The sequence below is a fragment of the Corapipo altera genome, unplaced genomic scaffold, assembly GCF_003945725.1.
Source record: "Corapipo altera isolate COAL_440 unplaced genomic scaffold, ASM394572v1 1, whole genome shotgun sequence".
NCBI classification, from domain to species: domain Eukaryota; kingdom Metazoa; phylum Chordata; class Aves; order Passeriformes; family Pipridae; genus Corapipo; species Corapipo altera.
Window position 1 is genome coordinate 866,314 of NW_020884873.1, and position 16,521 is coordinate 882,834.

The 16,521-nt window shown below is 38.2% G+C and overlaps 1 protein-coding gene across 5 annotated transcripts in view; it reads right to left on the reverse strand.

Annotated features, from left to right (window-relative positions):
• The window catches only part of EPS8 (epidermal growth factor receptor pathway substrate 8), a 136,051-nt gene that overhangs the window by 38,696 nt on the left and 80,834 nt on the right, over nucleotides 1–16,521 (reverse strand). For all 5 annotated transcript variants that reach the window (XM_027653708.1, XM_027653700.1, XM_027653717.1 and 2 more), the window contains 4 exons: nucleotides 7,355–7,422; nucleotides 5,231–5,392; nucleotides 4,888–5,037; nucleotides 2,475–2,557 (listed from right to left, as the gene is read on the reverse strand). In XM_027653708.1, the coding sequence (XP_027509509.1) occupies nucleotides 2,475–2,557; nucleotides 4,888–5,037; nucleotides 5,231–5,392; nucleotides 7,355–7,422 (463 nt within the window). The remainder of the gene's footprint in view (nucleotides 1–2,474; nucleotides 2,558–4,887; nucleotides 5,038–5,230; nucleotides 5,393–7,354; nucleotides 7,423–16,521) is intronic.

The window sequence follows — 16,521 nt, forward strand, 5'->3', positions numbered from 1 at the left end:
TGCAAGGATCTCTTCTTGCCGACGCCTAAAAATCTGTCTTAATGCAGTTTTGCACTTTTTTGGATGTCTTTTAGTTGTTAAGAAAGACAATCTGACTGCATTATAAGTTTGAGGCTTTATTCTTCGTCCTTGTCGTCCCCGCATAAATGGCAGAAAAAGGCATCCAGTGTTTACAATAACATACTTTTATCACACTTAGCAAATTGATTTCTAAGGTACAGATAAGAAGGCACACAGGGATCTATTTTTTAAGTTTACACACTTCTTTCAAACCTTTTAATAACACACTACTATTGCTAAATATATACTGGTATATATTCTATAAGTGGTGTTAGCCTAAAATAGTTTTCTCTGTCTTATTTTTATCTTTAAGTGCAGGTACCCAAGACAGGTATTCCTTCACAGGAATTTGCTGCTTCTTTTCTCTCCTTCCCAGGTTGCCCAAGGTCTTTTAGTGGATTCCTGCATTATCTCAGAGGCCTCTGCCTGAGTCGCTGCCTCAGGGCCTCTAACTGGAACACCTGTTTGGTTCCCTACATCTTCTGCTGCAGACCTGCCAAGTAAGCACTACTCAAGAGCACGATGTGTAAATACACTAAACATAGCAAGAAACCCACTCCATGATGGGGTTAGCAAACCTTTGCCACCTGAGAAATCCCCCAGCAGTGACAAAGGACATGATGAGACCTGCCAGTTTACATGGGTGAACTCAGTGGCTTGGGTTAAGGAGGTGCCATTTTTACCCCCATATGCAGTCGTACTGCCTGGACTTGCCTTTTGTGGGAAAGAAAATTAGAAGATTAGGAGTTACCTTTCAGCCATCGCAAGTATTTAGTCCCTAAATCTAACCAGTCATCAACAACCTTTTTTCTTAAAACTCTACCAACAAAAACCACTTTACTGGATGATTTTCTTTTTTGTAACAGTGACCTATTCATCTTGCCTTGATACAAATGTATCCACATTCCCATATGCACTTTTCCACTTTTCCAGTTCTTACTGTCATTTTTAATACCACAAAGAGGTCTTTGAAGCCATTCTGCAGCTTGATATCAAGAGATAACAAAATCCCAACAGCTCCTGTCATACAGACCCCCATCTTCTCCCTTTTCCACACCTCTGTTTAAAAGCAAGATCTTCACCTTAAATTCATGTCTTTATCATCCCATCTCATTCACGGCATTCAACAAGACCACCATAAAATGTCAGACTCTGCTTGGCCTTTCAACAGTGAACAACAACAACAACAAAGTATTTCCTTTGACTTTCCTTCCTCCACCGCCCTTTCACTTGTTAATAACCTTGCAGCAACTCAACAATGTCATGTCAGGCAGGAGGGTCCCTCTCTGTGACCCAGTGCCAGCAGGCACAGGACACGACAGGGAGTAACCAGCACTAAGTTGCCACACACCCATGACCTCTTGGCCTCACAGCCCTCAGAGACTGATACCTCAGATTATTTGTCCCAACAGATGTACTGACCCACATTCTTTTCCCAATTAAACCTCATTAGTTTCCCAGCACATCCAGTGTGTTTGAATCCCTCTGGATTGCCTCTTCGTGCTTATAACTGTTTGCTACGATCCCACAAACAGCCAAGTCTGCTTATCCGATTTTAAAAATGCAAATAAAGCTAGACATAGTTCAGTTTTTGCTCTGTTTTTATAGCAGTGTCCCTTACTCCAGGAAAATTGCATAAGTTGCATATCAGAATTTAGCAGATAGCCAAAACTGTTATAAACTCATTCACATAATGGTGGCAATTTTATTTAATGATTTTTGTCCAGCAGAGACTTCTCTATCTGAAAACAAAAGTAAGTAATATTGAGAGATATTATCAGAATGCAGCTATATACTAACATTCCAACTACTACCATCACCATTCAATATCTAATATATTTCTGCCCTTGTTTTTATGCCTCTGTTTGCTACCTCTCATTTCTGTGTTAATCTTCTCTGAACCCAAAAGATTCTTTCCCCCACATTTTCCGACTGGCAAAGAAGCTTTTGCTACCAGGGAAACAAGAAGTCTTCAGCATCATTAAACAGGCAGGCAGGAAAATTATTCAATCTTCAATTGCTGCTTCAACATTTTCAGATCCCAAAACCTTTTAGCATAATCTTATTTACTTGGAGTTATGGGGCATTTATGTTTTTAATTTAAATTCTGAACTACTTGATCCATAAGCAGAACTGAGACATGCAAATGCCATCCTCTAGCAAGTGATCTTGATCTCAGCTGTTCCCATCACTAAGGAGGAATTGGGAAAGGTAAGAATGGCACTATAAATTGAGAGAACATGAGAAAATTATTAAAACAAGACCTCTACATAGGGCTTTGTAATTATATTAGTAAGTCTAAAAAAACCCAAATCAAAACAAAAAAAACCAAAATACAGCAGGCAAACCTGGAGAGCTTCTGAATGCTGTCACACTGTTTGATTCTATACATTGTCAAGAAGTTAGGTTTTTACCTCAGTGTTTCAAGCCTCTTCTTTTGCTTCCCACTTTTGCTGTCACTGATTGCACTTTCAATATCTTCATGAATAAAGCTAGCCTAAAGAGACAGAAGCAGAAACCATAAGGTATTGTCTAGAGTATCCAGATATAGGAAATAAATATTTCCTTGTGCACCTTCTGTATAGGACCTTTAGATTAGAGAATATCCTGTCAAATCACATTTATTTAAAAGTTCTGGGACAAACTATTTTACACATAAAAGAACAAACAACAGAATAAAGCCTGGGAGTTGGTATTTTTGTCACTACTCCAATCTCAAGCATGATCATTAGACATAATCTAGATACCAGATTTGTCTGAACAGCTGTAATTATCTAATGTCACCCATTATTGCATAAGCTGCTCTTCCCCTCTGCATATATAATTTTTGGTTGTCTCAAGTATTTTGTTTATACTATAAAAAACCAAAATCTACTATATATAGAAGCAACAAAACTACTATAGATAGTAGCAGCATAATTAGAAAAGTAACTCATTATAGCATTCCCTTTCAGAAATAATGATAGGTTCCAATTTCTCTTTGATGTAACAGAAGATTAATTTTTTCAGAACATTCCCTAATCTGTGGATTCCTGCCCCTCCATAACTGCAGAATGCCTCCACCAGCGGCCCACAAGTGAAATTTTGATGCATGTCTGAAGCATTATTTTAATAGATCTTGCATTAAATAGGTCATGGCTTCTCGTAGGATTTAGAATGCTCTGTTACATGTCTTCAGCTGACAAATTAATTTCCTACAAAGGCTGTCAAAGCCCAGATCTGTCAGTGTCTCTACAAGGACCGTGTCTTTCCTAGTACCCTGATAATGCATAAGACTATGTAACTTCTTGGAAGGAATATGTAATTGGAACTTCAGCTAGGACCAGAAGACTTTGTTGAATTTTGGATTAAAGGACTTCTCAGGCTATAATGAATTGCACTACAGAATATTTATGAAGGATGCCTTAAGATTACAGAATTAATAGAAAAAAACTTTAGGGGATCAGAGGAACTTAAACCCAGAAGGATTCCATTAATCCAGCACTCTTCAATATTTATTATTTAAAATTTTTCTTGTTTAGAAAATACTGAATGCCCCAAATAGTATTGATTTTAACTAATTTTTGTTGCAGCAGCTCCTGCAGTTCATGGTAATTTCTAATCGAAAGCAGGAAAAAGCCAATGGAGAAAGACTTAAACCTTCAAAACCAGACAAATTTCATGGGTAAGGAAAAAAAAAACCCCAGGGTATGGTCAGAGACTCAAGCAATACCTCAGAAGAAAGGGGAGATCCTGGACTTCCAAGTCATGTTTATATACTCTACATTTTTATTTGTACATAGATTTGTATACAGAGGAACAACTTCAAAAATGAAAGTCTGAAGAAAAGAGACCACCTCTGCATTCTGGGAAGCTGAGTCCAAACAGACCCTAAAAGGGATCCCTGCATTATTTAACATAATGCCACCTGAACTTCTGACAGGATCCCACTTTCAATCCAAACAGCAAATTCTATGCAACAAATCACCCAATCAGCCAGTCATCTTCACACCACCCTCATTATACCAATTTCAAAACAGTTGCACAGGGTGATTTAGCAATCTGTTGTTTCAAGACAATGACACAAACTACTACAAAGGAATTAAAAAATCCCCATGAAATTATCCATTTGAATTTAAAGAAATGCCTATTACAGAGAACAACTAACAGAAATTAAAATTTATAACCCTGGAAATAAAGAAGTATTGCAGAATATGTTAAAAAAATAATTTACACTTGAAGATAATATTTTAATCAGAGACAAGCAAATCTCTTTTGCCCCTCCTGCAAGTAATATTTTCCCTTTCATGATCTCTCCAGCAGAGCAGAGATGAAGAGAGGTGAGAATATAGAGAACATTTAACAGTTCAGCAACAAAAAGAGAAAAAAAAAAGGGGGGGAAAACTAGGTGAGATTCAGGACTCAGATGAGTTCATTGCAGATTATAAAATAAATTTGAGATAACTCAAACTATTTTAAACTGTTCTTTTCAGAAGTGTGAATGCAAACCATAGACATTTTTCAGAGTTTTACACATTTGGAAACCTAAATTAACAGCTATGGAGCCCAAGAATCAGTATTTATAGTAAGGATGTATTTGAACATGCACTAAGGATTCAGCTTACAAACTAGATCACTCTCTTGCAATATGTACTACACTACATTTTCTAATATACTGTAAGTAGTGTTGATATTATAAGTGCATTAAACTTATGGTATATTTATAAGAATAAAAGTGCAGAACTGTTTTCTATGAATCAGCTCATTTGACTTTATCCACTGGACTTGTCAATTCATAAAATCTCCCCTATTCAAATAAGTCATAGCAGATCTCCATTATTGTCTTACCTTAATTTCATCACATTGGAAAAGATGCAAATCAGGCTTGTTTTGGGTTGGTTCTTTACATACTAATGCAAGAATTGAATTGTAATTGCATGCATTCATCACAGCTTGGCAATGCTGAATTGTGCTTAAAGGAAAATTCTCCAGTTCATTCTGCCAGAAAAGAAAAAAAGGAAACACAAAACACCACCTTACTATACAGTGTCCTGATCTCAGAAAAGCTGCATGAGTTTAAAAGGGGAAGTGATAATAAGCTAATTAAAGCCCTCAATCCCACATACATCATTTTTCTGCTGCTCCCTTTTCCTTTCTCTCTGAAAATGAGACTGTCACTCACAGATCTTACCTTTGATTCCAAGTCCACCAAACTGACAGCTTTGTCATCCACTTGAAGAATCATATCTTGAGTCCACACTTTGCCTTTGGCATCCAACAATTTCAGCTTTCTTATTCCATCGTCTACTGTAATCATTGCCTCTTTTCGGTCCAGAACAAACGTGGTCAAGTGCTAGTGAACGAAACATACATTTAAAAGAAATTATGATTGCAATTTTCCCTATTGTTCAGGAGCGTCAGTGTTCAAACTGCCAGGAAATAGCAATGTAAATTATTCATGAATAAAAGTGCCTTTGTATACGACAGATTCCACCTATAAGACATCAGAAAGGTTGTTTAGTCCATAATGCCATTTTAAGTCACCTGATTTTTGTTAGCTCGCTGTTTGCCATCCTCTGTCATTTCCTCACTGTGCTAAGCTGTTAGACTTGAAGGCATATTCTGACATCATTCAGGTATCAAAGGTGGAATTAAACCGTGAGTTTTAATTAGCTTTCTTCAGGAGTGAAAACCTGTCTCTCTTGGCAAGCTGGATTCAGAAGGTGCCAGCAGAAGCTTCCCAGAAACACTCTGCTGATGTACCTCCACCACCACCACCTTGACCTGGAGTGTCCTCACCTCTTCCAGGGCTGCCAGCCAGTGTGCTGGTGGCAACCAGGATGGGCTTGCATCTAACTAAGGTACCTTATGGACAGTCATGTTATTGTGGTACATAGTAGAAATGTAGCATAGTAACTACTTTTGTTCTTGGAATATTCTCCAGATTCAATTAATGGTCTAGAAACTAAACACTACTTCCCAAACATCACCTCAGCTGGCTTCCCTGTCGTTATGGTGGTGGTAATTTCTCCTTCAACATGCCAACCATGCAAGAAAACCCACAAAATTATTTCATTTTATTCAAGCATAAATCCAGCTTCACATTCTTATTGAAGATCTGATAACACTCATTCAAGCTGAACCAAGTGTAATATATGCCTGCACATCTGTGTTCTAAATAACTCTGGAAAATAAATAAATAAATAAAATTAACTGTGCTTTCTTCTATTACAGCATAATGGCACTCAGTAATTACAGAGAGGAAGGTAGGTGTAAACTGCATATAATCAGAGTATTTAAAAGAAATGAAGTGAAATGATCTCTCTACTGGTTGCTCACACAGGAATGCTTAGACTCCAAATACAAGTACTAATTGCTATGCCAGTACAGGACCAAAACTCTTATAAAGAAACCAAAGAAAAACAGGCAATAAGAAGCAACACACATATTCATTTGCAAGCTGATCACAGGATTGAAGCACTTGAAATTAAGAGTCTTCTGCATATGATCTCACAATTTACAGCTGATTTAAAACCCAGCAAAAAAGGAGCCCAGAATACATGGTATTTGCAAGACTTGGTTTTACCCATGACAATTGGCCTGATGGCAGGAGGAGAAAGTTTGAGTCAAAGTAAGACTACAAAATGAGGTGCTGCATTCAGAAGTGCTTAACAGGCTACATACAGGCACTCAGGCTTACTTTGGAGACTATTTTAAATATACTTATTCCTGAATAAAATATGACAGCAGCACGCAGTAATTCTGCAAAGCAGCTTAAGACAGCAAGTAAATACTCTGCACTTCATACTGTGGAAGAATTTGTGCATGTAGAATATTTAACTACCATATATTAGACTAACTGGGGCTTTTAGGGGTTAATGCTCAGCTCTTGAGGAATATTCTAATACCTCAGCTGATTATATCTGATCAAAGTATTAGTTTTAAATATCATCCAGTGTGCCTTGCCAACAGCACGGTGTTATTCAGCTCCGCCTCATCTTTGTAACGAGCCAGGTTCAGAGACAGGGCAGCACAACACGTTGAATTGATACCCCATTGAGAAGTCCTGTCCGTTTGCCAAACCACACACAACTTTGCTTACATTCCTCTGTATCTAAAATTTCAGCTCATTATGGCAAAGCCGTAGAATTTGAGACATTTCACTGTAATCTATTCTGAAGTGACCTGGGGGTGGCAGGATATTTCGGAAGATGTATGTGCCTTCAAGCACATGTATCCTCAGAAATCATGCAGGCAAAAAAAAAAAGCTGCAGGTAACTGAAGGCTGTGATTGGTGCATCACTGCTCATCTCACCTCTACGTGATACTGTGACGTTTCGGATATGCTGCTGGCACTGTCTCGTGCATAATTCTTCCTTTGTTCTAGAGATGGGAGGAAAAGAAAGAATAATTATTCGTTTAATTTCTTACCCTGATGTTTTGACTATTTCTCAAGAGATACTTTAGACAAGTTGTGTATATGAGAACAGGAGATAAGCTGCAGTTAATTTCTGTGTTTCAACAGAAAATACCTCCACCCCCACACAGTCCAGCACAAGGACCATTCTCACATCAACAATGTTAACAGAAGGCTGGTGGGTGCAAACAAAAGCCAGTTATCTCAACCCAGTGAGTCAGGACACCGGAGGGGAGCAGTGTTCTGACTGAAAACACTTTGTTGGGAAGCCTGATTATGGAAATCACTGGGTTGCCATTTTAGTAGCAATAGCATCAGGCTTACTATATTTGTATTAGTGTCCTTGAAAGCAAAAGTATTTTCTGATATATACATATATTTATGTTAAATCTGCAAAACAGCAAAGCCACACGCAAAACAGACCTGACTCATCCTTTATTTCTTCATAAAGTATTCAATTCAATGAATTAATAATGTAGAAATATGCACGGAAATATACATATACACACCAAAATATCTCTAAGCAGAAATACTTTTCAGCAAGACACAATGCTGCAAAATCAGAAATATCATTTGTCTTTTACTCAATACAATAGATTAATGTTAAACAAGGAGAGGAGGGAAGGGGAAAAGCAAGACGAAGGCACAACATGGACCTGTACCACAAAATAATGAATTTAGATGAATGTTGAAGAAAACTTTTCAACTTAAGTGGAAAAAAAAGTGAATGCACCATATGGAAGGTTTGTTGTTTTTTTCACTACAACCACTTAAGTGCCTGATCTGGAACACCAGGAGCTTTTTTTTGGGAAAGTCGCTGGGTGACATGACCAAGAGAGGTCTATGGAAACTCTGCAAATAGGCAATTTCTTTGATTTCTGATTTTCAATTAAAATAGGCAGTTTGATTTTGTTCAGAAGCAAAGTACCTGATCTACATACAAAATACATCAGTGTAATCATACGTGAAATACTTGGAGGTAAAATAAAAGTGCGTGATTTTGTTGGCAGGAATCTTAAATTACTTTTTGCAAAATAAAAAAATGCTAAATGGTCCTGTGACATACAGAGATCTGCAGTGAGGACACCACAAAAGCCACACTGCAAAAGTCTCTTCTGTGACCAGGGTTCCTTCATGCAGGAATTCCAGGTGCTGACAAAGACAGCAGTGTTCTCGTTTTCAGACATCAGTTGTAGAAGCATTTGTCACCTTTTACAAACATACCATTATCTCTCCCCTTCTCAAGGAAAACAAACTTCCACAAAAAACAATACATTTTCTGAAATACGCCACTGATTTGAAGAAGAGGCTCTCCCGTGGTGGAAAACACCACTCATGCAACAGAGCCATCCTGCTGCTGCACAGTAGCTACTCAGCTTCTTCTAGCAAGAGAAATGTGCAGTGCAAACACTTGAATTTAAGAACACAGATTATCAGAATTTTCAGCTAGGTGTGTGGAAATTTCAAATCAGACATCTCACTTTCATCATCTATTGTTCTGAAATCCCAAGGCAGAGGATTATCATTGATTCCAACTGTAACAACTATTTCTGCTTTTGCAGCACGTTACTTAAATTAATTTTTTTAGTTGATTGTCTTTTTAACCACAACAGACACACACACATACACACACACATGCACACCAGTCAGTAGAGCAGTACTGTCTGATTTGCTACCTTTCTTTTTTTGTTTGGATGATGATCTGAAGAAGTAAAGTCCATCTGTTCCTAACAAAACAAGGGGATTAAAAAGCAGTATCTAGTTTAATCCCATAGAATTATTTGCATCTCTAAGGGGATCAGTTAACAGTCTTCTGTTATGGACTGTAAATGCTAATTAAATGCTGTCCAGTAAGAATATATGCTTTAAAAAAAAAAAAAAAGACCCTTGTTTCAATTAACAATGTATCAAATATTCAGTTTTGACTGCTATTATCTTCTTTCAGGTGAACAAAAATATAACTTTTATTCTATTAAACAACAGTAAGAAAGTTTACATCCACTGTAAGATTTATAAATGCTGCAAACAATAATAGTTGGAGTTATTTCAAATAAAGAAAGAAAGTCTGGCATATGTAGAGGCTCCAAAGGAATTAAAAAGCAGACAGTTAAGTGTTGCAAGAGATTCCTTATTCTGCTCCACATAAATTTTGTCCTGCGATAAGACAGGAATTCCAAAACCTGTGACACTGATTAACACATCTTCTTCCACGGAGCAGCACAACATTCACAATTACCCATGATAGAAAGGTTTTCAACACACTATGCCATGTTGAGAACAAGAGTGTTTATAGAAGAGAGAGAGAGAGTTTTCTGAATGTTAATAAAATCTGTGGTTGCCTACACTTGAGAGCCAAGGACAACCCCTCAAGTTCTGCATTATTAATTACAATATAATGGTCACAAGAACTTCAATAAAATTTCCAATTAACAAAAGTCAATCAGTGTTTGTGTCAATAAACAAAACAACAACTGACACTCCATACTGAGATCAACTCCAATTTACCAATTTATTTCTTTCATGAGGGTGGAATGAGTATGAGAACCTGTTAGAGACCCAAATTATCATTTAGAGTAGAACAGAATATTTCACTTGAATCATCCAGTCCAATGGCCTCACCACTTCAGGGCTGGCCAGAAGCTACAGCATGTTATTAAGGGCACTGTCCAAATGCCTGTTAAACACTGACAAGCTTGGGGCACCAAGCACCATTTCCTATCATCCTGTAGGCCCTTCTCCCAAAAAACCGCTGTTGGGCATTAGAACAGGTTCCCCAGGGAAGGTCACAGCACCACGCCTGGCAGAGTTCAAGAAGCATTTGGATCACACTGTCAGGCACATGGTGTGAGTGTGACTCTTGGAGTATCCTGTGCAGGGCCAGGAGTTGGACTCAATGATCCTTGTGGATTCCTTCCAACTCAGGATACACTATGATTCTTGGATGAGGTCAAAAAGAAAAGGAAATAAGAAAAGACTGGCATCTAGAACACGTCCCCTCTCCCATGTTTTTTTGCTGGTAGTTCAAAATTAAATCTCAAACTCCACTTTCTCCTGGTGCCTGGTCCCCGTCTCAGATTCTACCTAAACCCTCCATAAGTTCTCATCTTGCCATCAGAAAGGGCACAAACCCTTTTGCATCCCGTCCTGCTGATGTGCTCCACTGCCCTGGACTTCTAGGAAAATCATTATAAAGCCTGCAAACTTGTTCTCTGTCCTCCTTTATCTCGATGACATAAGGGACTGACTGCTCCTTCCTACAACACTTCTCTGTTTCCACTTCCAAGTCAGATATATCTGAACACATGACCCTCACAGTCTTTTTCATCCATATACAACTTCTCTTTTTTTTCCTACAGAATTGCCCAATGCCATTCTTCTGAAAATGTAGCTTCTGTCCCTCAACCTTTTCACATATCAAAGTGACAGATTATTTTCTATCAATAATAATCTCACTGCTTTTACAGAAACTCTGAAACATCTCCTGATTTATCACACTATCTTCAAATGCAAGTAACCCGTACTTTAATATTGAAAAAAAGCAACAGAAATTGCAGATGCACTGAAGGTAGTGGGTCTTGCTAGGATGGAGTTAATTTTGGATCTGTGACCAAAACATTCTTGACAACATAAGGATGTTTTAGCTGCTGCTGAACAGTGTCAAGGCATTCCCTATTTCTCACTCTGCTGCCCCAGTGAGTGGGCTGGGGATGCACAAGAGGTTGGGAGGGGACACACCTGGGACAGCTGATCCCATCTGACCACACTGTATAGTGTCATGATCAGCAATAAAACTGGTGGGAAGTCTTTCCAAAAACTTCTTGCCCAGGTAGTCTGGGCATTGGTCTGTTTACAGGAGCAGACAAGGGGAATGAGCAAGCAAATGGGTAGGTCCTCAGTTGCTGGCTGGGGTCAAGCCCTAACACCAAAAACAAAATAAAGTTTTGTATGTTTTGTTTCACTCTCTTGATCCTCCCAATCAATCTCAGCCTCTCACGGGTCCCTTCATGCATGAAGAGGCTATTAAAGCTAAAGTGAAATACAGGGAGAGTATTAAAGCTAAAGTGAAATACAACAGAGACTTCCAGATACGATGTATAAAACTATCAAAGGATGAATAAAACTACCAAAACTATTGATTTTTTTTTCTATATACTCTACTTACTGCAGCTCTTACATCCACTACTTAGAATAGTACAACCTCAATACCACAGTTAGCTCAAACCCTGGTGGTGTGTTGTACACCATTTACCTAAAGGATTTTCTCTCTAGTAAAAGAAAAAAAAATAAAAAACAATGAATCATGGCAGAAGATACTTAAATTAAATTCTTAATCACAATCTATAGCAAATGCAGCCCAGGGGAATTTGAGTAAAATAAAATCTCTCACAACACAATGGCAATAAACTTAAAAGTGGCACATAGGTCCACATTTCACTCATAGGTCCTGAATATAAGATCTACCAGCTACCAAAACTTCCAAAGGAACAGAAACATTGACCCACAGAAACCAGTGCTTTTCCCACTGTCTGATGGGGAGAGATGTTACTGCTATTCATGTTCTGTGAAAGTACTGAATTCACCAATCATCAGGAACAGACCATCAAAGACATGGTAAAAGGTACCGATTTTATACCATTTTTTAAAGCATCTAAAACACCAGAAAACAAAACGCAACTTCTTAACCAAAGACTTTTAGCCAAGTCAAAAATACCACTACACAGAACATTGCCAGATAAATAGGACTGAAGACTGCCATCACTCATTCCAGTCCTTATCTCCACTACACCAAGAACTCTTGAGCTCTCACAGTTATTTCTGTGAAAGACCATTTCATACTTTGGAAAGACAACTATTCCACAGTTTCAGACAAAAACAACAGTACTGCCCAGGGTCCTTTGAGGCAGAGCTATGAACAGACCTTGGCATAGCTAGAGTCCTGTCTCACCCATTTTCCATCTGGAAGGAGGTGCAGCAATATGGCAAATTACAAAATTGCTTAATAAGCTCTACCATAGCCTGGCTCTGTGCCACTGTCCAGAAGACCACAGTGAGAAAAATCAAAGTCTTTATCTAGGTAGAGAAAATTATTACCAGAAGTAAAAGATCTCAGGCTGTGTCTTAACATGAGCTGAAGCATGGGTAGTGCTGGCTAGGGCTATATTTAGGCACAATAAATTTTCAGTTCCTAAAAGGCAAGTGAGGAATATTGATGCCTAGACTTCTACCAATGTCTTACAAATATCTGCACAGGTAAGATGTAATAAATGTTATCAATGCTATGGTTATGATAATACAAAGAAGGGTAAAGGTAGATCTTCACCCTTTCTCTTTACCCTTCCATACCCTTCCGTATCTTCCCCTTCCACAGCCAAACTGGAAATTGTCTGTACAGTGTACAAAGAGACACAGCTCTGAAATCTGATGGCAATCCACATGGACATCGAATCAGTCTCCCTCACAAGCTGTCCTAAGAATCCAGAAGTAATTGTATAAATTATTACAACACATCATCAAGCAGAAAAGCCCAATACTTAATTTACTACCATGTATCTGTGCTGGACTAATTGCTGACAGCCCTTTAAGAATGTACTGCAGCAGCTGGAAAAACTCAGGGCGAGATAGAGCAAAGTGCAGGAGACGTGACTTGAACATCCGGGGAGAAAGGTCAAAACTTGAGTTCAAAACAAATCTCGTTTCCAGAGGAGCAAACACTGTCACTTTCAGAGATTTACGACATGATGGCTACGTAGAACTAGCTGTCAAAAGAAAGTATGTTGTTTAGAAGTCAATTGTCAATTTAATTCATTTGACTATTAAACAATACAAGCATGTTACATGGAGAGCTTCTTCCAATGGACTCGTTTACCTCATCTATGATCTGCTTGTGATTCCCTTGAATTTGTTACACTACAGTTCTTGCTCTGAATGAGGTATTTGAACAATGCAAAAGTAACAGGCAATTTCACTTCTAGCACCTAATCACAGCTATGAGAATATAAACACAATGTATAACACACTCGGTCTTTTCTGATGCGGTGTGAAGACAATTTTAGCAGCATCTTTCAATTCTGTGCTGTAAAATAATCTAACAATTTGGAGGGAGCCACTGGCTCACTCTTCCTGGGGAATGAGGCTGCTCCACACTGTGTCACTCGCTGGCAAACCCCCATCACAGCTCTGAAATGATGCTGCAACTTCTCCCCACAAAACAGAGCTGCTGAAGACAGATGGAGAAGCCAATGTTAGAACACCAGATAACAGTACAAGCCAAAACCCATTTCAGATGGAAAGACCAGGAAGTAAATGATGAAATAAGCCCCATAAGAATGTGCAGAGGACACCTTCCCCCCCCAGCTCAGAGGGAGATTTATTGTGCAAATAGAAAACAGTTCATTTCAGGAAGGAAGTAAGTGAAAACAAAGGGATCATTTGACACAGGAAAAAAGGCAATTGCAAGGAAGTTTTTGCTATCAGATAGTCCCATCAGAGACAGTGATGGCTCCGGTCTAGTTTTTAACTGAACTGTCAGAAACACCAATAAAATCCCAGCCTCATTTCCCATAGCACTGTGGCCAACCTAAACAATCATGAATCACCTCAGCACTGAGACCTAAGAGACAAACATCAAGACATAAACATGCCTGTGAGTATATATATACATAAACACGTATAATAATAATAGGAATGATAATAATAACAACAACAATAATAATAAGTAGCAGTAGTAATAATAAGTAGTAATAATAATAATAATTATTATTATTTTAATTTAGTCTTCACAGCGCTTGCAAGAAACTGACTTCAAGATCTAATGGTCAATTATGAGCCCAGGTACCATCCTCATTTGTTGATACCTATGGATAGGCAGCTTAGTCCAAATGACATTCCAAAGTCTTCCAAGAAAAGAAGTTAGTCGTGGATAAAGTTTGCTGCTAGCATCACATTGTCACATTTTATCAAAGCAAAAAAACATACTCCATTTTATTTTTCAGTAAAATTATATTTTCCAGTATATTACAAGTGAATCCATTAAACACATAATTTATTTATTTATTTATTCACATAAAATACCTACATTTAATATATATGTACATAACATATATGTACATAATATAAAATAATATATAAAACATATATGTAGATAATATAAAATAATATATAAAATATATACGTATATAAAATATAAAAAGAAAGGCTAAGATGCCTCCAATCTGCTTTATAGGATTTCAGTCTCATGCCTCTAAAATAAAATATTTTAGTTATTAATTATAAATAACGTATTTTATAACGAGCATTTTTAACACATTTTAACAATTCCAGAATCACTCAACTGCTTTCCACCCTCTGGGACAGCATGCACAAAAAGCCTTAACACCACAAAGGAAGAAGAGGCAAACATGGGATGCAGCAGAATAGTAAATTGGTTGCTAAAAATTAGATAAAAATGTAATTGCCCTGAATTTGAGAAAGTTTTGAGGTGTTTTCCTTGTTCTCTCCAGTTCATATATTTGGTGATACTGACAGCCTAATTATTTATGTATATAAAATAGAGCAGAAGCAGTAAAATGTGCAAACTCCACTCTAAAAGCTGTGCTAATATGTATTCACTTGGGGCTCCGATATAATTGAGTCTTCTACTTCATTCAGTTCCTGGCAACTGCAGCTACACTTTTGTTATACATCTACCAGCAACAGAAGAGAACTAAGATCAACAATTAATTTTACAGGAGCCACCATGCAGCAGTTCCATGGCAAGCATCTTCAATCACTACCAGAATTCAATTAAGTAATTTGGAAGTAAAAGGCCAATTACCATTACACATCAAATTTACTCACTTGTCCCCATCTTCTACTGATCTATGACTATCTCATCACATCTGATATGAAAAAGGTCAGAGAAATATTATTTTAAAAGCCCACAAAGATTAAAGGACGTGGTTAAGACACTTACTAATACTGCTACATGTACTCTTGAAAAATTATGATGATGACTTCAAATGAGAAAGAAAATCACAACACTCTCATAACATCTCATAAAGAAATAATCTGCTAAGAGTTTTCCCCAAAGTCTCTTGCTTGTTTCCATTACCACCTACTATTTCTGTCAACACGTGCAATCAGTCTGTTGAGTGAACTCATACAGGATGCAGAAATCACTGTTCAAAATGATCAGTTCAGAATTTTCCTCAGCTGCAGTTCCTGCCTTCAGCACTATGTGAAGTGACTGACTTTTGTAGCACACCGCTAAAAAATAGTAAATTTAAACTCAGAACGATTCACATGCAACATCACGTTTAGATTGGATATTTAGGAAAAATGTTTTCACCAAAAGGGTTGCCAAGCAGTGGAACAGGCTGCCCAGGGAAATGGCTGGGTCACCATCCCTGGAGGTATTTAGAAGACATGTACATGTGGCACTTAGGGACAGGGTTCAGTGGAGGACGTGGCAGTGCTGGGATAACGGTTGGACTCAGTGATCTTCAAGGTCTTTTCCAACCTAAACAATTCCAAGATTTTAAATCACGCTGCCATCCCTCACTTAACCTCTGAGGTCACTCCCAGCCATCACCCCACCCAAAATAGGAGGAAGAAAAGATCAGTTACTATTTGGCATACTGCAGTTATCAACCACTGCTCTTTGAGCTTCCCAGTTTAACCTGTAGAAGAGGTGGCAGATGCAAGAGGGCAGAGCAGGCTGAGCTGTGAGGAGTCCTGCACAGCACCACGTTCTCACTGCAAACCTCCTGCTTCCAGTCTCACCAGTTGCCCTGACTTCCAAAAGAGCATTTAACAACAGGCACAGATTTACACAGCAGAACCTCTCACAGCCTCACTACTGCTTCTGTTTCCATTACCAGCACAGCTATCAGCAGGATGTATTCACAGTGGAGGAGGATGACCTGAAAATGGTGTGATTTTGGCTGGCAAGGAACTTGACTACATTCTGCTTGCACAGTGATTTGGCACTAGGCTACAGAGTAGTGCATACAGCCAAGACAAATACCAGCATTTGTAGTTGGTAAGTGCACCAGCGTTTAGGCATTTGTAACGTCACATCTGACAGG